General features: G+C 40.8%; 1 protein-coding gene and 1 long non-coding RNA gene across 6 annotated transcripts in view; one reads left to right on the top strand and one right to left on the bottom strand.

Annotated features, from left to right (window-relative positions):
* The window catches only part of IARS1 (isoleucyl-tRNA synthetase 1), a 61208-nt gene extending 42549 nt beyond the window's left edge, over positions 1 to 18659 (top strand). Inside the window, exons 25-34 of the mRNA XM_037494881.2 lie at positions 246 to 329; positions 2601 to 2775; positions 3964 to 4076; positions 5399 to 5494; positions 6248 to 6424; positions 7210 to 7315; positions 10690 to 10815; positions 13622 to 13765; positions 14748 to 14900; positions 16217 to 18659. Coding sequence (XP_037350778.1) covers positions 246 to 329; positions 2601 to 2775; positions 3964 to 4076; positions 5399 to 5494; positions 6248 to 6424; positions 7210 to 7315; positions 10690 to 10815; positions 13622 to 13765; positions 14748 to 14900; positions 16217 to 16299 — 1257 coding nt within the window. The 3' untranslated portion in view covers positions 16300 to 18659. The remainder of the gene's footprint in view (positions 1 to 245; positions 330 to 2600; positions 2776 to 3963; positions 4077 to 5398; positions 5495 to 6247; positions 6425 to 7209; positions 7316 to 10689; positions 10816 to 13621; positions 13766 to 14747; positions 14901 to 16216) is intronic.
* LOC129144922 (uncharacterized) lies at positions 9 to 19892 on the bottom strand. 5 transcript variants are annotated; one of them, XR_008549739.1, is made up of 6 exons: positions 19791 to 19892; positions 17787 to 17843; positions 10215 to 10287; positions 7469 to 7556; positions 5868 to 6040; positions 2249 to 2902 (listed from the first exon to the last, which is right to left on the bottom strand). It is a non-coding gene; the product is annotated as an uncharacterized LOC129144922 (long non-coding RNA). The 5 variants fall into 5 exon arrangements; XR_008549741.1 differs by lacking the exons at positions 2249 to 2902; positions 5868 to 6040 and adding an exon at positions 9 to 407; XR_008549742.1 differs by lacking the exon at positions 5868 to 6040.
* Positions 19893 to 21379: the final 1487 nt, after the last annotated feature.

Here is a 21379-nt window from a genome sequence, read left to right as displayed (position 1 = left end):
TTCAAAATTTTACTTTTATTTTATATTGTTCAAACATCATAATTATATCTTTAGAGTATTTTCTTATGTAGAGAGCATCTAGAAATGGAATACTTTTTTTCTTTTCTGTAATAATGGTGTGAATAACCTAGAACTAGGTGAACCTTATTAATCTGGAGCTTGGCATTTAGAATAAAACTCACTCCATTTTCCTGCAGTGTAGAGGACTGGTGCTTAGTGATCTGTCTCTCATCTTTTCCCCCTAGTATCCTTTGAAAGAAATTGTGGTTATCCATCAAGATCCAGAAGCACTTAATGATATCAAGTCTTTGGAGAAGTATATCACTGAGGTAAGACAGGTGATCTGTCTGTTTTGGTCCAAACACATCTTTCCTTGAGAAGATGATGAATTTTTGTAATAATGACTCCTTTAAAAAAAAAGTCAAGATCAGTGCATTTTTGTGACTTAATTGGATTATTTATTTTGAGTTGAATCATTTTACCTTCATCTACTTCTCTTCCCCAAAATACTTCTCGGTAGTTAAATATATATATATATATATATATATATACACACACACACACACACACACATTTTTTTTTCCTTAAAATTATACATCAGGTGAACACACATTGAATGTATACTGCACACATTGAATGTATCCTGCTCCAGCACTAGCATTGAGTTTAAGATGTGTCCCTTTGCATCTGGTCAACCCCTCCTGGGGATGTTCACTGGGGTATGTCTTGGTATAATGTGCAAAACGTTTTTAGCATTTTACACACGTATACAAACATGTACACACCACTGGTTTTATTGGTGCACAAAGAGGATCATGTATGTGATTTTTAACTTGCTTTTTCACGTTATGGTGTATCTTAAAAGGACATCTGTGTCAAATATAAAGATCTACTTTATTCTTCTCAGCTGCCTTGTATTCACTTTCTCACCACATTGTCATTTACTTGATTATTCGCCTGTTAAAAATTTAAGTTGGAGTTTTGGGATCATAAGTTTAAACTACAATGACAGTTGTCTTCCCAGAAAGCTTTATTTTATTCTCTATTATGAAATTAAATATGTCATTGTAATGTTTATCCCTTCATAGGTAATGTTTACTTCTATACTTCTATCATTGCAGAAAATATTAATTTGTATATTTACTTTTGACTTGCTTGAGAATTGCAGGAAAATATTAAAAACTAAAAAGTTAGATCACAAATTTGATCATTAATGCTTACTGCAGATATAGGTAAAAGTAAAATAAATTTGGGCCTCCCCGGTGGTGCAAGTGGTTGAGCGCAGCTCTGTGAAGCTGTCCACAACCTCTGCAGCACGGGTTCAATCCCCGCTGGCCAGGGAGATACCCACATGGTGTGGCAGACCTCTCCTATCTTGCTTGCTGCTTCCCTCAGCAGTGTATTTCAGTCAGACTGCCTGTTCTGTTCCCCTCTCTGTCTCTGGTGAATCCTCTCACCCTCCCACACATCTGTCCTGTACCCCAGTTCGTGTATGCATGAATAAATAAATCTTTAAAAAAAATAAGGGCCTCCCCGGTGGCACAGCGGTTGAGCGCTGGGTTGCTAACCTGCCCGCAGACTCTGCAGCGCCAGGTCGATCTCCGGCTGCTCCCCAGCCTACAGAGGAGGGTCCCACATGGCGCACAGACCTCTCCTGCCACCCGCTGCTCCCCTCAGCAGTGTACTTCAGTCTTTCTGCCTGCTCTGCTCCCCGCTCTGGCTCTGGTGAATTCTCTCACCCTCCCGTGCTTCTGACTGTACCCAGTGCTTGTATAAATAAATAAATAAATCTTTAAAAAATGAATAAATAAATAAATAAATTTAAGCAGACTATCTTAATCACTATAATGAGATCAATAATACTGTTGGGTATAATGGCAAAACTAGGCATTTCCCTACCATTTGCTTTAATCAACAGTTTCATGAAATTTCATTTTCATATTTTCTGCTGTGCCATCAATATTTCTTGCTGTATTAGTAATCCTTAACTAGTATGATGGAGGCATGAAATGTTATGATTAACTGGTTCTTCTGTCTAATCAGTAGTTTTATGGTGCTCTGAAATTGGTTAAGCAGAAGTACTCAGTACTAAAAGATAAAGTTTATATTTCTAATTCTTTTATATTTCTAATTTCTTTTTCGGTAAGTTATGCTCAACTGTGTTGTTTGATCTTGACAAGGAAGTATTTTTCATAACATAGATTTCAGTGATTTTCACTATTTTAGAGTTGTGCAACCATCACCACAATTTTATATCATTTTCATTGTCAAACTTGTAAAATTTTTATTAAAAAGAAACCCAGTGTCCGTTAGCATTCACATACATTTTCCTCTCAAGGTCCTACCATGCCCTGACAACCAGTAATCTATTTTCTGTCTCTGAGTGTCCCAACTTTGGACAGTTCATAGATGGTCTTTTGTATCTTACATCTGTCACTTAGCATTAGTGGTCATTCATATTATAGCATGTGTTAGTGCTTTATTCCTGTATATTGCTAAGTAATTGTCCATCGTATGATATATCACATTTTATTCATTCACAGTCAAATATGTGAATTTGTGGATCTTTGTTTTTGTTTCATTTTGTCTGAAAACTATAGGAATTGAATGTTCGAAAAGTTACATTATCTACGGATAAAAACAAGTATGGCATTCGTCTGAGGGCAGAGCCCGATCACATGGTCCTAGGGAAGCGCCTGAAGGGAGCCTTCAAGGCAGTGATGACCTCCATCAAGCAGCTGAGCAGTGAGGAGCTGGAACGGTTCCAGGAGAGTGGTGAGTGCTCCAACAGTGGATATTTTTCAAAGCCCTTCTGTTTGGCTGGCATTGGGAATTGAGTTGGATGAGGCAGACATTGTTCTTATCTCGCTGTACGGCCAGATATTGAAGGTGAACAAGTGCTCTGAGGGAAAAGTATAGGATAGCATAAGGAAGTTAGAAAAGTGACTCAGCTCCTCTCCTCTTCTTTGTATAACTGTTTCAGGTGTCAAGCGGTTTTAGCAGTCCATGATTAGAATCATGTTTGGCTTACTGTGGCTGCTTCATTCTCTGGTTATTGTAGGGCACAAGGTATTGATTGTTAGGGCTCCCTCTGAAATTAGACATCACAAACTGGGGCCTTGAGGAGAGACAGAGGCTCAGAAATCAGGTGAGTGGTTTTGGAAACTGAGGAGTATGTCCCTAAGATTCTCCAGATTTTTAGATAAAATTTACAAAATCTAAGGGGATGGTAACTAAAAATTAAGTCATTACTACATTAATCTGATAAATTAATAAAATCTTTGGCAAATGTTTTTCACCAGATAGCCAAAACCTCAGAAATTTCTGGAACAATCCTCATTTGAAAATAAAAACCTAACTACACTGTAGTTATGAATAGCTGTTCTGCACTGGTGGAAAGAAGATAGTTTCAGAGTAGTGACATAAGGTGAAAATGACAGCCAGCACTCTTTATCCGAGATGATCATTTTGACTGACTGCTGCTTCCCTGAAGGTGGAACTACTCACCCTCAATTATTTATACATTCTGCCTATCGTTCACAGGCATGAGGGTTGGAATTTCACACTTCCCATGTAACCTCACTACATCCTATTGACAGAGTCAGGCAACCAATGAGTGCCAGGTTGAAGTTTGATTCAACTCTAAAACTGTGCTTTCTTCATTGTATCACATTCCTGTTTACGGTGGGGAGTCATTACCTCCTAGAACTGGGAGTTTATATAAAACGTGGATGTTGGTGGTGATTTGACTGTCTTTGACAAGGCAGCATGGTACAGTCCAAAGAGTTTGTCACATCCCTTTGGCTGCATTGTGAGATGGGAGAAAATAATCTCTTGAAGTCTCTGTATCTGGATGCTGTGAAGTTTCTGTCAAAAAGTGGTTCCATATACTGGTAGCATGGTGACTTGAGGAAGAGGGACTGATTGATGATTGAGTAACAGTGACAATTGCTTTTCTAATAGGGAGCATCATTGTGGAAGGTCATGAATTACATGGAGAGGATATCCGCCTCATGTACACCTTTGATCAGGCAGTAGGTGGGACTGCGCAGTTTGAAGCACACTCAGATGCACAGGTATTTTTCTGTTCCCTATAACATTTCTTTACCAAAAGATAAGAACATGAAAGAAGGGAGTATTTTGTCCTTCCAGATGGTTTTGACAGTTTGTATCAGGATAAAAGAAATCAGTTATTCACTTAAACTCTTTTATTATGTGCCCTTAACATAGACGTTCCCTTAATAAATATATATTTTGTTGTTGTTGTTGTTTTATAGATTTGTTTATGCATACAAGAGCTGGGGTACAGGCCAGAGTTGTGGTGGGTGAGAGGATCCACCAGAGACAGAGTGGGGAACAGAACAGGCAGACTGACCGAAACACACCACTGAGGGGAGCAGCAGGCGAGACAGGAGAGGTCTGCCTCACCATGTGGGTAGCTCCCTGGCCGGCCGGGGATCAAACTCACACTACAGAGACTGCTGGATTTCCTCATAGTGTGGTGCTTAACCCCCTGCTCCCCCAGAGAGGCCCTATAGGTAGATATTTTGTAACTTCTTTATATCCTAAGTATGGGGTCATACAAAAATGAATAACGTAACTCCACCCTTCAAGGAATAAGCTAGTCATGGAGAAAGAAAAGTAAAACAGTTCTTATTATTCTGTATGATAAGTAGAAATAAGCACAGACAGGGGATCATCTCTAAAGTCTAGGCTGGAGGTAGGGATGGTTACAGAGTGTTCCTTGAAGGGGACATGCAGGTGGCTTTGGATTTTAGGTTCAGTGCTTTTCCTTGTGATAGGTCAGGCATTTCTCTCCCTGCTCTTACAGACTTCTCCTGGTAGATAGCATGTAACATATCCAGTGAGGTAGAAAGATGCGATTGATAACTTTTTGTCAAGGTTGACAAAAAGAGGCAGTTTAAACTAAATCACATTGAACATTTTGTGATCTTTCATAGGAATGCTGTCTTGAATCACATTGACAAAACAGGATAGAGACATGGTTTAAGAAAGTAATAGACATGGCCATATGGAGACCTTTGATCCCCTCCCTCTTTTGTGATATGGAAAGTTGTGCTCCTATAAGGGCACTGCGGTCATTGATCTTATACCTTAGGAGAATTGGTATTATTTATTTGATAGCTGAAAAGCTGAGTCACGTGGGAGACTCACAAACTGATTTCAGGACTTTCTTCTGTATGCACACCCCTCCAGAGAGGAAGGAATCACTTATCACAAAGGACCAACTGTAAAGAAACTGTATTAACTTTGTACTTTGCTCAGTTCAATGAATAAATAATATCACAAGATTTACTTTTCAATAGTATTTCCCTGAATTTATAAGAATCATTTTTCCTTATTTGATTGTCATGGTGTTCATGGTTCATTCCTGTAGGCTTTGGTTCTTTTAGACATCTCTCCTGACCAGTCAATGGTGGATGAAGGAATGGCTCGGGAAGTTATCAATCGCATCCAGAAACTTCGCAAAAAGGTTAGTTTGTCAAATAAGGGATAGTTACTGTTTTTGACTTTTTTTGTCTTTTGGTTTTTTGTTTTTCATTTTAGTTTTTGGGGTGGACTGGAGAGGCATATAATATAAAGATAGTAATCAATTAATGATAAGTAGACACTGATCTATGGCCCATTCAGATTTACTCTGTAGGAGAGTCCCTTGCCCTCCCTAATTGTTACTCCCAGGCTGGGAGCAGTCCTTTTTCTTTCCCTGATCAGGACCTTTCACATATTATATGCCCCTTGTCTTCTTTTTTCAATTTTCAAGGACTTCCATAAAATTATCTTCAGGAAAGACAGCCCTCAACTGCAGAAACTAATCAGAGATGACATCTCTGGGGCAGAGCACCTACCTCGGAGAGAGGTTATTGTATCTGGATAAGTGGCTTTTCCTCATTAGGAAAGTGGGAGTCAGGCAGGTGCACTGAGTCATTGCCTCCTCCCATCAGGTGAGACAGGCAGGGAGCAGCTCCTCTTCCTCAGGCCAGGTGTCTAGAACTTTATAGTTCAGAATCTGATGAAGCCACTGCAATAGTAATGGAGTGTGTGTGAGCTCTCACGGTTCAGAGCTTTGTAAGTGGATTTTCTCTCATTTATTCCTTTGTCCAGAAGAGGAATGGGCAGGATGCTGTACCCTTTCAGCATAGGAGCAACAGCTCTCATGCGGCATCAACTTAATGTTTTGATTTTCAAAATGTGCTCTCCTTTTCAATGTTTCTGTATGTACTTTCAGTGCAATCTGGTTCCAACTGATGAAGTAACAGTTTATTATAAAGCAAAGTCTGAAGGAAAGTATCTGAATAATGTTATCGAAAGCCACACAGAGTTCATATTTGCCACCATAAAGGCTCCCTTGAAACCATATCCAGTTCCTACTTCAGATAAAATTCTTATTCAAGAAAAAATGCAGGTAAGTTCTGAGTTCTGTTTAACTATTAAAACATTTAGGATTAAGTTTTGTGTTAATATGATGTAGTTACATCTTGATATTCTGTCCCCCAGGAAAGATTGACATAGTAGTGTCAGTTCTAAAAGACTGCTCTGGACAGTATTGGATAGTATCAGAGAGAGAATGTTCAGAAAGGAGCAAGGGAGTGAAAAAAGGTAGAAATGCTCTCACATCATTTTTCATGGGGAAAACAGGAGGAAGGTAGATAGGAGATCAGACAGGAGATCTGACAGGGGAAGGTAGACAGGAGATCAGGTGTCATATAGACCTTCTTTATCTATTTATTTAAAAATTTATTTTTATTTATTTATGCATACAAGAACTGGGGTATAGGCCAGAGGTACAGAGGTGAGAATATTCACCAGAGACAGAGTGGTGAACAGAACAGGTGGATCCACTGAAATACATTGCTAAGGGGAGCAGTGGGCAAGACTGGAGAGGACTGCTGCACCATGTGGGTCAGCTCCCTGGCTGGGGATCAAACTCAGGCCACAGCATTGATTGCTTGATAGCGCTGAGACTTAACCCCTCTGCCACCAGGGAGGCCCTTGACTTAAATCTTTTAAAGAACACAATAATAGGAAAAAAAAAAAATCATAGCTCTTGACTGTTTTAGTGATGAGATTGAATGTGTTCTTCAAACTGTGTAACACTTTTGTTTTCATTGAGAAGAAATAGTTGCTGTGTTAGTTCATGACACTGGTCAGATGCTGCATTTATTCAATCATATATTCTCATGTGCTCAGTTAAAGGGATCAGACCTGGAAATTACACTCACCAGAGGATCATCCATACCTGGCCCTGCTTGCGCATATGTCAATCTTAACATTTGTACAAATGGCAGAGAGCAAGGTAAGAATAAATGGTTTGTCGTATTCTTTTTTTTATTTTTTCAATTTAAGTTAAACTTACAAATGTCTTTAAGGCTATTAAAAAAATTGATAAAATAAGATAACTTTTAATTATCCTGAAAATGAATCCACAAAAATAAATGATTGGACTTACACTTCTAGAAGATGGAGAATTATATATGATTCTCTATTCCTCCCACAAAGTGTATTATATATAAAAGCAAACATTAGTAGACTCCAAGCTGAAGGGGAAAAGACAAAGCAGTTAAAGTTCATAGTACCAACCAATAAAATACATGTAAGTTCCCTGGATCTTTTTGCCTTGGAGCTGAAGAAGCCAAAAACCCGAAAATACCAAAAAACACAAACAAAATTTCGCCAACACAATCCTGCTCTTTCTAGACAGGATCAGAGGGAACAGCCAAGAAGACTGAAAACTTTTAAACATTAACTATCTTACTCCATCCAAACACAACAAAAGAAACTAGAGCCCCGCTGCCATTTACACCAGCAAAGGCCAGCTGGGGATCCTACACTTTCACCTTGAACAGATTGAGGAGTCTCAAGCCCTTGCTACCATGGCTGTGTCAGAGAAGGCCAAGTAGTAAGCTGGGACTTTTCACCCTGCATAGGTGGTAATGATCTTTTCTCCCTAGTAGCGTCCATATAGACCACCTGGAGAGCTTGGACTACCATTCTTTTAGGCAACACAAGGGCATCTATCCTTGCCACCACTGCCCAGCACTACCCCACCACCCCAAGAGGTGTCATTATAGACCACGTGGAAGCAATATTGAGGCACCTGGTGGTGCCCTGGTGGTGCAAGCAGTTAAGCACAGCCTCTGTAGCACGAGTTCGATCCCCAGATGGCCAGGGAGCTAACCCACATGGTGCAGCAGACCTCTCCTGTCTCACCTGCTGCTCCCCTCAGCAGTGTATTTCAGTCAGTCTGCCTGTTCTGTTCCTCACTCTGTTGTTCAAAACCAGGGAGATACCAACAGAGGCATAGAGGATAGTGGGAACTTCTCCTCATCCCTCCAGCAGTAATAAGGAGTCTTGACTTCAGTACCAGTGGAAGGTGAATAAGAACCCCAATTTCTCCCAACAGGAATTAATGAAGCAGTGCTCCTTCCCCTACCAGTGACATCAAACAAAGTCAGCTAAAATACAGGGTTTAGATAGGAACCAGAATTTCATAATACCTAAATATGTCCAGGTTTTATTTATTTATTTGTTTGTTTGTTTATTTTTAAAGATTTATTTATGTATACGAGAACTGGGGTACAGGCCAGAGGTGCGGAGTGTGGAGGGCAGTGAGAGGACTCACCAGAGACAGAGTGAGGAACAGAACAGGCAGACTGACTGAAATACACTGCTGAGGGGAGCAGCAGGTGAGACAGGAGAGGTCTGCTGCACCATGTGGGTTAGCTCCCTGGCCATCTGGGGATCGAACTCGTGCTACAGAGGCTGTGCTTAACTGCTTGCACCACTAGGGAGGCCCATGTCCAGGTTTTATTTGAAAAAGACTCATCATATCAAGAACTGGTAGGAACTTGAACTAAATGAAAAAACAGCCAATACATGTGAACACCAGGATGACAGACTTGTTAAAATTATCTGAGAATTTAAAGCATCCATAGCAAAAGTGCTTCATACATCAATTACAGTCAAAACCAATTAAAAATAGAAAGCCTGCACAAAAAAACAGAAGATATGAAGAATCAAATGAAAATCTTAGCACTATAAAATACAAAGACTCAGGGTATGGGCTTAACAGCAGAACACCGTGCTCATGCCACTCAGCAATACAAAGGAATGAATTGTTGATTAACATGACTGCCTGGGTGAATCTTTACATATTTATTCTGAGTGAAAATATTCAATCCCTAAAAATCATATACTATATGTTTCCATTATGTAATATTAAGTAGAAAGTAGGGGCAGGAAGGGCAATGCAAGGCTTTCTTATGGCAGTGAAGTTATTCTGTACTTTGCTGTGTCAGGGGCAGTATCTTAGTTGTGGTGCAAACTGGGTAGGGGGCTCATGGATATCTCTATTATTTTGTATAACTGCATGTCGTTCTGAAGTTATCTTAAAATATTTAAATAAATCAATAAAGTAAACATCTGTAATTGGATCTAAAATAGAGGATCAATCAACATTGAGGGCCACTTGAGAACATTTTTAAAATAATGATAGGGCGTCCCCTGGTGGCGCAGGTGGTTGAGCACCACACTGTGAAGCTGTCTGCAGCCTCTGCAGCATCGGTTTGGTCCTAGATGGCAGGCGAGGGTCCCACATGGTGCGGCAGACCTCTCCTGTCTCGCCCGCTGCTCCCCTCAGCAGTGTATTTCGTCATTCTGCCTGTTCTGTTGCCCACTCTGTCTCTGGTGAATCCTCTCACCCTCCAGCGCATCTGGCCTATACCCCAGTTCTTGTATAAATAAATAAATCCGTAAAATAAAATAAAATAATGATAAAATAGTATTTTAAGCCAGTCTGAGTCCTTGGGATTCATAAATATCATAATGAAGGTGAAAATATAAAATAAGGGCCTCCATGGTGGCGCAGGGGTTAAGGACAGCACTATCAAGCTTTTGCCAGCCACTGCAGCATGAGTTCGATCCTGGCCGGCCAGGGAGCAACCCATATGGTGCAGCAGACCTCTCCTGCCTTGCCCAGCTGCTCCCCCCGGCAGTGTATTTCAGTGGATCTGTCTGTTCTGCTCCCCACTTTCTCTGGTGAATCCTCTCACCCCCCCACACCTTTGGCTTACACCCCAGTTCTTATATGCATAAATAAGTAAATCTTTATAAAAAAAGGATTATAATGAACAGTGCATTCTAAAAAAATATGTATATAAATTAAAAATAAAGGTTATAAAGATGAAAGTTAGTACCTGATAGTTTCTTTCCTGGAACATGTCTGCCAAAAATTGCCAAAGCACATTCTAAGATTGCGTAGAGTGTATGCTTAAAAAAAACAGAAAGTAAATAATGAGTCTCCTTGTATCCCTTTGGCTTTTCATTCAAATCTACCTTTTTTTAAATTTAATTTAATTTTATTTTATTTTTAAAGATTTATTTATTTATACAAGCACTGGGTACAGTTAGAAGCGTGGGAGGGTAAGAGAATTCACCAGAGTCAGAGTGGAGAGCAGAGCAGGCAGACTGATGAAACACACTGTTGAGGGGAGCAGCAGGTGGCAGGAGAGGTCTATGTGCCACGTGGGACCCTCACTCGGTGGCCGGGGATCGAACTGGCGCTGCAGAGGCTATGGGCAGCTTCACAACCCTGCGCTCAACCACTGCGCCACTGGGGAGGCCCCGAAATTTACCTTTTTTTTAATGTTACTTATTTTTGTGGCTTTTTAGGTGGAGTGTTGCTTCTGGAAAATCCAAAAGGTGACAATAGGTTGGACCTTTTAAAACTGAAGAGTGTTGTTACTAGCATTTTTGGTATAAGAAATACAGAGTTGGCGATCTTTCATGGGGAAACAGGTATGTGGAAAGTTGAAATATATCCATATAGTTTTGACATGAGGTGGATGGGTAAAGATCTTAATTTGCTGCCATGATCTTTGCCTTTTTTGACTTGAGTCAGGACTGGTCTCTTGAGCAGTGCCTGCCTTCAGTGTCTCTGTGCCTCCTTATTGTGTGATACGGCTGTGAAAGAACATGAATTTACTAAAAGATGAGGTTCTAATCCTGTCCCCTTACCTATTAGCTACGTGGTAAATTCTATACTTCATATACTTCCCTAGTGAATATTAACTTTATTAAATATTGTTCCTGCATCTTGCTAAATCCTGATTCTCATTAAGAGAAGCCTACGTAAAATTCTGAAGAATTTTAAGTCATTATCTCCCACTATTATGAGTTGAATTTTGACCATCCTTCCCCTCCCAACCCACAAAAGACATATGTTTAAGTGTAGCACCCAGTATCTCAGATTATGGCTTTCTCTGGAAATAGAATATAAATGCAAATGCAGATATATTAGTAAACCTGAGGTCATACTGCAGTAGGGTGAACTCCAGTGTGACTGGTATCATACTTTTTTAAGAATATGGCTATGTTGGGCCTCCTTGGTGGTGCAAGGGGTTAAGCACAACACTGTGAAGCTGTCCGCAGCCTCTACAGCATGAGTTTGATCCCTGGCCAGGGAGTTACCCACATGGTGCCCCAGACCTCTCCTGTCTCGCCCACTGCTCTCCTCAGCAGTGTATTTCAGTCAGTTTGCCTGTTCTGTTCCCCACACTGTCTCTGGTGAATCCTCTCACCCCCTGAACCTCTAGCCTGTACCCCAGCTCTTGTATGCATAAATAAATAAATCTTTTTTTTTATAAAAATGAAGATGGCTATGTGAAGACACAGACAGGGAGAATGCCATGCAATAATGATGTCAGGCATTGGAATTATGTAACTAATAAATTGCTAGCATCCTCGAGGGCTAGGAAGAGGAAAGGGAGGATTCCTCTAGAGGTTTCAGAGGGAGCATGGCTCTAGTACAATTTTAGACTTCTCTCTTCTAGAACGTGAGACAATAAATTTCTGTTGTTCTGCCCAGTTTGTGACATTTTATTATGGCAACTGTAGAAAAATAACACCTTCCAAATGTAATGCTCATTTTCTTAAATTTTTTAATAGCTTAAATGGCCAGTAAATAAAGGGAAAACTGGCCCTTCCTAGTGGCACAAGGGGTTAAGTCTCAGCATTATGAAGCTGTTGGCAGCCAATGCAGCACAAGTTCGATCCCCAGCCAGGGAGCTAACCCACATAGCACAACAGACCTCTCCAGTCTCACCCACTGCTCCCCTCAGCAGTGTATTTCAGTCAGTCTGCCTGTTCTGCTCCCCACTCTGTCTCTGGTGAATCCTCTCACACCCCCCACCCCACCTCTAGCTTACACGCCAGCTTTTGTATGCATAAATAAATAAATCTTTAAAAAATAAATAAAGGGAAAACTGCTGAACAGCAACAGTAATCAGGAAAATACAAGATAAAACCAGTCAGATACTATTTAATTTATGTCACCAGATTGATAAAATCTAGAAAGATTTCACTGTATCAAATATTAGTACTAGTGCATAATAGAAACTGGAATTCTCTGCCTAATTATAAATTAATAAACTCAGTGTGAAAACCCATTTACCACTGTATCAATTAGGGGTGAATAAGGGAAGCAACAGTAATGTGAGAGAAACTAGGAAAATAGATCGGGAAGAAGGTGGTTAGTGTCTGAGAAAAATTTCACCAGAATTCACCAAGGAGAGCTGGTGCATAAGTCAGTGGACAGTTCAGGACTCTACTTGAAGTTACTGCACAATGAGAAGCAGAAAACTGCAAGGGTGCACATCCAGTAACAACAGTCATTGACTTGCAGAAGTATCTTTGCCAGTGAGTGCTCAGTGTTTCTGGCCCAGAAATTGGCCAAGTCTATGGATGGGTGTGGGCTGCTGGCTGCACTTGATCCAGCACAACCATGAAAAGCTGAATGATGCCTGGGCCTCCACATTGTTCTTTCTTAAAAAAAAAAAAAAAAAAAATTATTTTACCTATTTATGCATACAAGAACTGGGTGTAGTCCAGAGGTGTAGGGAAGGGAGTGCAGGGTAGGGTGAGAGGATTCACCAGAGACAGAACGGGGAAAAAATAGGCGGATCCACTGAAATACCCTACTGCAGGGAGCAATGGGCAAGACAGGAGAGGTCTGCTGTGCCACGTGGGTTAGCTCTCTGGTCAGGGATCAAACTCATGCTTCAGTGGCTGCCAATAACTTCATAGTGCTGAGATTTAACCCCTTGTGCTACCAGGGAGGCCCCCCACTTTAATATTTCAAACAAAGCTTGTAACTAAACTCTCCCAAATCTTGTGGTCCAAATCCAGGCCAGGCAGAGATTTCTGCAAAATGCTTTTAGCTTAGCTAAGTTAACATAGAGTAAAACCACCATAGCCCACCCTTATGATTTGGGTATCTACACATGGCAGATCATCCATTCAGCTGGCCCTTGTATTGCTGAAAACATGCTAACCTTGTTGCCTAAAACCGGATGAAATGTCACCTTATGCATCTTTGGGTTCCTCCTTGCTGGCAACAATGTGCTATTAGAAGTTTAGGAATGGCATACGCTGTAGCACATTCAGGTTTGGGAGTGGATATAGTGCTAAGCCCAGTACCCTTTGTATTCCCTTCTAGTCAGCATTACTGTAAATATTTATGGTAGTTTTATAACTAAATAGGAAAGCGTGAATTACAAGCTCTCAGGTATCTTGCCCTGAAAGAATGATACTTTGTTATTTTTAGAACTACAAAACCAAACCAACTTACTGAGTCTTAGTGGAAAAACACTTTACGTGACTGCAGGATCAGCTCCTTCTGTGATCAACAGCCCTACTAATCTTCTTTGTCAGTACATCAACTTACAGCTTCTGAATGCAGACCCACAAGGTACGTACATACCCAGCTGTGAACATTCTGCAGGCAGGTTATGGGATGCTGGGTGTTATGCTTTCCTTTTTATGTTCAGCCTTTCTGACTTCATGGATTTTTCAAGTTGCCTTCAGTGTTGTGATTTAAGTGTAGACTCCATGCTACATGGAGCAGACAGAGGCTTATTTCTTTTGGCATATTTTATGTAGACATACCCTCATCCATCTGATGTGGTCTGGAAACTAGATAAGTTGGTTTGGTGAAAATAAAATCTAAGTGAATTGAATTGTATAAGTGCCAAAGCTTTTTAATATTGCCTTATTACTGGAAAATGTAAAAACTGGTACACACCCATACCTTGGCCAACAAAATTATCTCATGTTTATTTTTCTTGATATTTTGGGATCTTCATTCTATACATTTGTTATTTAAGTTTTTACTGAATATTTGACTCTTTACTGAATATCTCTTGCTCACATCCCTGGACTTCTAAATTAGTTGAAGCTTCTTTTACCCTGTCCCCTTTCTCCCTTTGGCTGTAAAAGACTGTGCAGAGGGCCTCCCCGGTGGCGCAGCGGTTGAGTGCTGGGTTGCGAAGCTGCCCACAGCCTCTGCGGCGCCAGTTCAATCCCCGGCTGCTCCCCGGCCACCGGAGGAGGGTCCCGCATGGCGTGCAGACCTGTCCTGCCGCCTGCTGCTCCCCTCAGCAGTGTACTTCGGTCCTTCTGCCTGCTCTGCTCCCCGCTCTGGCTCTGGTGAATTCCCTCACCCTCCCACGCGTCTGACTGTACCCAGTGCTTGTATAAATAAATAAATAAATCTTGGGGAAAAAAAAAAAAAAAGACTGTGCAGAATATTTAGTTAGTGGTCCCACTCTGCTTTTGTACCTATTTCTGGCTTCCCAAATATTCAACTCTGCCTGTATAGCTGTCCGCAGGTACTACCTATGTTAGGAATGTGAACTCTCATGAGCAAATGCACTGTTTTCTTTCTTCTATAGAATGTTTAATGGGAACAGTCAGCACTCTCTTGCTAGAAAACCCACTTGGGCAGAATGGACTCACCTACCAAGGTCTTTTGTGTGAAGCAGCCAAGGTATTTGGCCTTCGGAGCAGGAAGTTGAAGCTATTTCTGAGTGAGACTCAAACAGATGGTGAGAAAATTTCTTTTTTTTTTTCACTGTAACTAATACTTTTTAAAAATATATATATATATTTTTATATATATATTTAAATGAAGTATACCATTATTTTATATCCTTCCCTTTGAATTCAGATGTGGCTAGATGCAAAATGCCCCCACGAAGGGCAAAGAACTTTTTAAAAATTTATCTTTTTTTTTGAGATTTCATATTTTAACATATTTTAATTGGTTTTATTTGTGTTCTATTTTTGGATGCTCAAATTTTTACCTTTAGCCATGGTGACTCAGATTAATTAAATCCTTCAAACATTGGTAACATTTTGCTTTTTGGCATCACAAGATGTCATAGGCTTATCATACTCTTTTATCAACAGAAATGGAATGGCTATTCTTCCTATAACAAGAAGGTAATATTTAGAAGCCACAAATCTGAACTACTGGCTTGGCATTGTTTAAGGCCTTTTTTAATAGACACAGGAAATGGGTGTTTGGTCAGGAGTCTCAGGACATCTTGGGCGGTTCCCAGAGCTAGTAAAATTGAGGACACAGTCCTCCAGCAATCAGCCCAAGATGTCTAACCTCAACTGTGAAGAGTTAGGGTCCAAGGCTATTTGAGGGAGAGTCTACACAAGACCACTTTGACTCTGGCACCAAATGCAAGTTCAGAGGGTTTCCCCAAACCACCCTCAGGTTTGATAGCAAGACTCACAAAATTCACTGAAAGCTATTATACTCATTATTGTGCTTTTTATAGGAAAAGGACAAAAACTAGAAGCAGTCACAGAGAGAGGTACATAGGGTACACCCAGAAGAGACCCAAACAGAGTTTGTCTTCTCAATGACTTATGAATAGCATGTATGTACAGTGTGTTTGTGCTGTACAGCATGTATAGTGTATTACCAACCAGGGAAACTCACTAAGCCTTTGTGTCCAAAGTTCTTATTGAGGCTGGACTAGGTAGGTATGATTGATTCATTGCCCACATGGTAGGTCTCTGTCTCAGCTGATACTATGTGACCCAAAGCTACTACCCTAAATTATACAGTTGGTCTTGATGCTCTTACTGGCTCCATCTACCCTGAGTCATCTTGTGAGCTTAAACTATCAGTATGGTCAGGCACCCACCATGACTAGCAAAAGACACAGCTATCACTCAGGAAATCCCAAGGACTTAGAGTCCCCCCAGGAGTTAGGATAAAGGTCAGGGCTCTTTTAGACCAAATTCCTTACTATGTAGATAATTAATTTTTAAAAAATATTCATCAAAATAAATAACACTCATCTATAATAGGCAGAAATTTAAAAAGTTCTTCTTTCTCTTATAGAAATTACTGAAGAAATCCCCATGAAGACTTTGAACACAAAGACCGTGTATGTTTCTGTATTACCAACAACAGCAGAGTTCTGACATATTCAGTGTGGCTCAGTCAACCTTTACTTGGTTTGTACCTGTCCACTACAGAGATTCACACACACACACAAACACAGATGCATTGGAAATACCCCTTTGGATACGTGTATGATACTCTGCTTTTGGTTTAAATTGAAGTAAGATGGTTTCATCAAGTGACTTGAGACCTCATATTAATCTTCACACTTTAAATACCTATGCAGTCATGTTGAGGAGTGGATACATTGTTACCTCAGCATTATAAATTCAATTCTATACTTGAAAATCCTAAGTATAGAAAAGAGTAGAACTAATTTAAATGGTATAGATATGTATGTATACATACATATTTTCTGTGTCCTTTTTAAAGAGACCTCTTAAAGGAACAGATCTGTTGTATATTTTCCACTACTTGGATTTTCCTGAGTTATTTGGTGGAATGTTTAAGTTTTAGTAAATCAGAACAATAAACAAAACTTTCTCTCAGATAATGTGTTAGGTGTTAATTCATCCTCTCATAGTGCGATGAATTGTGAAATTGTTAAAGAATGCAAAAGCTTAATAGTGACTTCTGTGTTAAGATAGTGGACTAAACATCTAATTTCTTTCTCTAATCCAAAATCCTGTATGTCAAAGAAGCAAATGTCAAGACAAAAATTAAAAGTGCAAGAATTTATTGAAGAAAACACACATGAAGGGTAAAGGGGAGAGGAAGCAGGCACAGGTAGAGTCTTCAGACTATGATTTGGACTGATACTTGTGAAAAGGGAAAAAGAAACAAGGAAGATTAATTAGAAGAAATCTAGACTTAGGGCAACTCTGAGAAAATCTTGGTTAGGCCAGTTAGAGCCAGCCACCAAGTAAGGATTCTTTTAGAAAGAATTCTTTTAGAAAGAGTTGGGCAGAAATTACCTAATTTTGTACCCCTGTCCTGTTCAGACATTGACTTGGAGCAGCCCAAGTAGAGTGGTCTTGGCACAAATACCTTAGTGGATCTGAAAGTGCAGTAGCAGGAAGTTGTCATCCAACTACCTTTTTATATCAGATTCTCTGAAGGAGAGACCTGAATGGTACATCTCTACCAAATGCATTGAGCCCAAACAGAAAATAAAAGTGTTCATGAGGAAGTGAGCAAATTGGAAGCCTTGTGCACTGTTGATAGGAATGTAAAATGGTGCTGCTGCAATGGAAAACAGTATGGATATTCCTCAAGAAATTAAAAATAAAATTACTGTATCATCCAGCAATCCCACTTCTAGGTGAATACCCAAACAAATTGAAAGGAGGGTCTTGAAGAGATACATGTACGCCCAGGTTCATTGCCACATTATTCACAACAGCCAAGAGGTGGAGCAGCCAAATGTCCATTGAGGAATGGATAAAGAAAATGATTTGTATATATAAAATGAAATATTAATCAATCTTAGAAGGATGAACCTTGAAAATACTCTGCTAAGTGAAATAAGCCAGCTACAAAAAAACAAATACTGTATGATTCTACTCACCTGAAGCACCTAGAGTAGTCAGCTTATTTAAACAGTAGGATGATGGTTGTGAGGGTCCTGGAAAGGGAGAAATGAGAAAACTGTTCAATGGAAATAGCTTTAGTTTTGTAAGAAGAAAAATCTTAGAGGTCTTTTGTACAATAAGAACTATGAACCGTATCCTTAAATAATGTGGGCTTGTTAAAGAGACTGAAGCCAAACTGAAAGAACTTCCACTGGCCAAAGCCAGAAAAATATGAACCAAAACAACCAGTATTATTTCCATGGATCCATACTGATATAAATGTTGAATATATACAGAAGAGACAAATTTCTTATGTAATTCAAAATAATTTATGTAGATATTCTCCCTCAAGGACATGTACCTTAACTCCCCATACATTGAGAGTGTACTGATTTGTGACTTCCAAAGAAGTCACTGCTGTGCTCCTTCCAAGAACCTATAACCCCAGTCTAACCATAAAAAAAAAAAAAAGACCCAAACTGAGTGACAGTCTACGAAGTGCTTGATTGTTTAAAACTGTCAAGATCATCAAGGGATGTTTGAGGAACTCAGAATAGCAGAGACAAAGCAGAAAAAGAATAAATGTAATGTGACATCTTGAATGTGATCCATGAGTACAAAATGGTCTTTGAGGAAGAACTAGAGATCTAAATAAAGTGAAGCTTAGTTAACAGTATTGTATCAATGTTGGTTCATTAGTTTTGAAAAATGTACATATAAATGTAAGATGTTACCAAGAGAGTAAACTGGGCATAGGGTAATGGGAACTCTACTATCTTTCTATAAATCAAACTTCTAAAATTAAAAGTTAAATGACAAAATTAAAGTTCATTTCTTAAAAAACCAAAAAAAGGAAGGTAGTTCAAAATGCTAGCAGGGCCTCCCTGGTGGTGCAGGGGTTGAGCCCAGTGCTGTGAAGCTGTCTTCAGCCTCTGCAGCACAGGTTTGATTCCTGGCTACCCAGCGAGATACCCACATGGCGTGGCAGACCTCTCCTGTCTCACCCGCTGCTCCCCTCAGCAGTGTTTTCAGTCTGTCTGCCTGTTCTACTCCCCACTCTGTCTCTGGTGAATCCTCTCACCCCACTGCACCTCTGGCCTGTACCCCAGTTCTTGTATGCATAAATAAATCTTAAAAAAAAAGAATTATGTCTAAGTACAAAAAGAATGACAAAGACAAATATTGGACATTTACATAGCAAAATACCTATTAAAAACTAGTAGACGCTAATAAATGAAGTAATGTTTCTGAGGTTAAAAGTAGTGGACAGTGCCTGACCCAGGTGCTCTGCAAGGACAACTACAGAACAGAGGCAGGGAGGCTGCAAATCACTAATCAGGAAAAGCCCCTAACTTTCTAAAAGCTCATAGGTCTGTGATTGTGAATGAGGATGATTTAAAGGGAATAGCACAGGAACACGCTGTACTAATAAGCATTAAAAACTCCAGTTGTGACCAGGGTATCAACAGAATCCCTTCCAACTGATCCTGATAAGTGACCAACCCCCAGTCTCTGTCACTGACCTCACCAGATGCTCATCATTGAACCTGTGGATCCTCCTCACTAAATTTCACCAACCTGTTATTACAGTCACAGAGCGCTCACTACTGAACTGAAAGAAACCATCGTTAACCTCACAGACTTGTATCACTGAGGCCCATAAAGCAACATTACTATTCTACAGAGCCCATATCCCCGCTCAATAGAGTACACAGAGCCGCGTTACTGACCCCACATCCCACTAACTGACATGACAGACCCGAGTCACTAGGGACAGTGAACCTTACTGAGCCTACACTGAGCAGGGGTCGCACCAGTGAACCCCAGACACACTTCCATCCAGGAGGGGAATCAGTAATTCCAATTTGCGTGGTTCGCGTGGTGTTCTTGGTTCCAGTTTGGAATTTCTGGCGGAGATAAACTGGTCACCCTAGGACTAGCTCTTAACAGCACCCCACCAGCGAGCATACAATCCCCTTCCAAGACCCCAAGAGCCCAACCATTATCAACTGGTTCAGATTCTTGCGCTCAAAGTTATCCTGGAAAGAAGAAACGGAATTTCCTGCGCCACTTCCGTTTCCAGAACCTCCCCGTGAGGCCGGAACTACGGATGCCACAAGGCCTAAGCTGTGAACATCCAACTAGTCAGCGTTTCTGGCACGCGCCAATAGCAAACATGGCACTCTGCAGCTCCAGACTAAGGAACACGATGGCGGCATCCACATTATCACTTTGCATTGGGGGAGGCCATATTGGATGGGCGTCTCTTCCGTACAGCATTAGCCACTTAGGGAACTTCTGCGCTTCCCTGACCAGAGCTGAGAATGCCAAGCGGCTGGGTTCCGGTTCAGGTTCGTGCAGGAGGGAATCGGGCAAAAAAATTCCTGGCCTTGAAGAGCAAAAGTTCCCTACCTCCCTCCCCCAGCTACGGCGTCACTGTGGGAGGACCCACTACTGGTGACAGCATGGACAGGGTAGGGGGGCATCGATGGCTGTAGCGACCATGCACTTCTCACTGTCTCGGTGTTGCCCCGGTGCAAGGCTCTGCCCTTTCCTTAAGCCAGTGTACAACTTTTACACCCCGCCACCCCGCCTCCCTTACAGAAACTGAAATGTTTAAGAGTCAGTTAGGAGCAGCACCGCTAGCTGGGAGGAAGGAGCATGGACCCATGGACCCAGAAAGGAAACAGCCCCAAGCCACGATTTTCCTGTGTTCCTAACCACCCATCTTCTTATCTTCATTTCAAAAATAAGTGTCTCCAGCTTACTCCTTTCCGCCAAACCTCCTATCCCCCAATTAGAAGGTGCTTTGGGACATAAGTTCCCTCTTCTCAATTGCTTGTCAAACAATAAAGTTCTTCCTCTGCTTTACTAAACCTGGCCATTGTATTAATTGGCTAGTGATCACCAGAAGTTGGTGGGTGACCCAATCTTGCCATGGTTGGAGCAGAACTCCAGTGTTGGTGTGAGGTGTGAACATAATCTGAATGATCTGGATCCCCTCCCTGGTCTAGCAGGCAAGAGAACAAAGTCATCTGTACAAACTTATAGCTGAAAGTGTGCAAACATGGAATCAGGGGGTGGCAGTTAGTGAACCCTCAGCTGTGTGTTCAAGAACAAAGGATAGGACCCAACAAATTAATTAAAAGGAGTTTAATAAAAGGGTTTATTACATAGGGAGAGAGAGTGAGAAAAAGAGATTGAGAGCACACTACTTGTCATGGCTTCATTACTAAATTTAAAACTAGGCCTCCATTCCTTGCCCAGCAGGCAAATTTTGGAGGTTAGAATGAATAAAGGGAGTGGATGGGTCTACAATGGGAACCTGGACCTTCAGGTGAAGATTGGAAGAGCTGATGATCCATTATGTCAGATCATTAGTGAAGACACACCCAAGACTAGTCACCCTAACTAAGCATTGGTGCCTGGAGTATAAATAGAGCTTTGGGCTCCTTAACCTACCCTGGGTAGATCTCTCCTATCTTTCCCATTACTTCTATTTAGCAGTGTTACTCGGTATCTTTTCATTCCCCACGGTGGTGATTCATGACCCGTCTGTCCAAATTTCTCCCAGTTCCATACCAGTGAT

This window comes from Talpa occidentalis, unplaced genomic scaffold, assembly GCF_014898055.3.
Source record: "Talpa occidentalis isolate TD23 unplaced genomic scaffold, MPIMG_talOcc4v2.1 talOcc4.7, whole genome shotgun sequence".
Classification (NCBI taxonomy): Eukaryota; Metazoa; Chordata; class Mammalia; order Eulipotyphla; family Talpidae; genus Talpa; species Talpa occidentalis.
The sequence above is the reverse complement of the archived record's forward strand: the minus strand, read 5'-3'. Positions and strand labels throughout refer to the sequence as shown.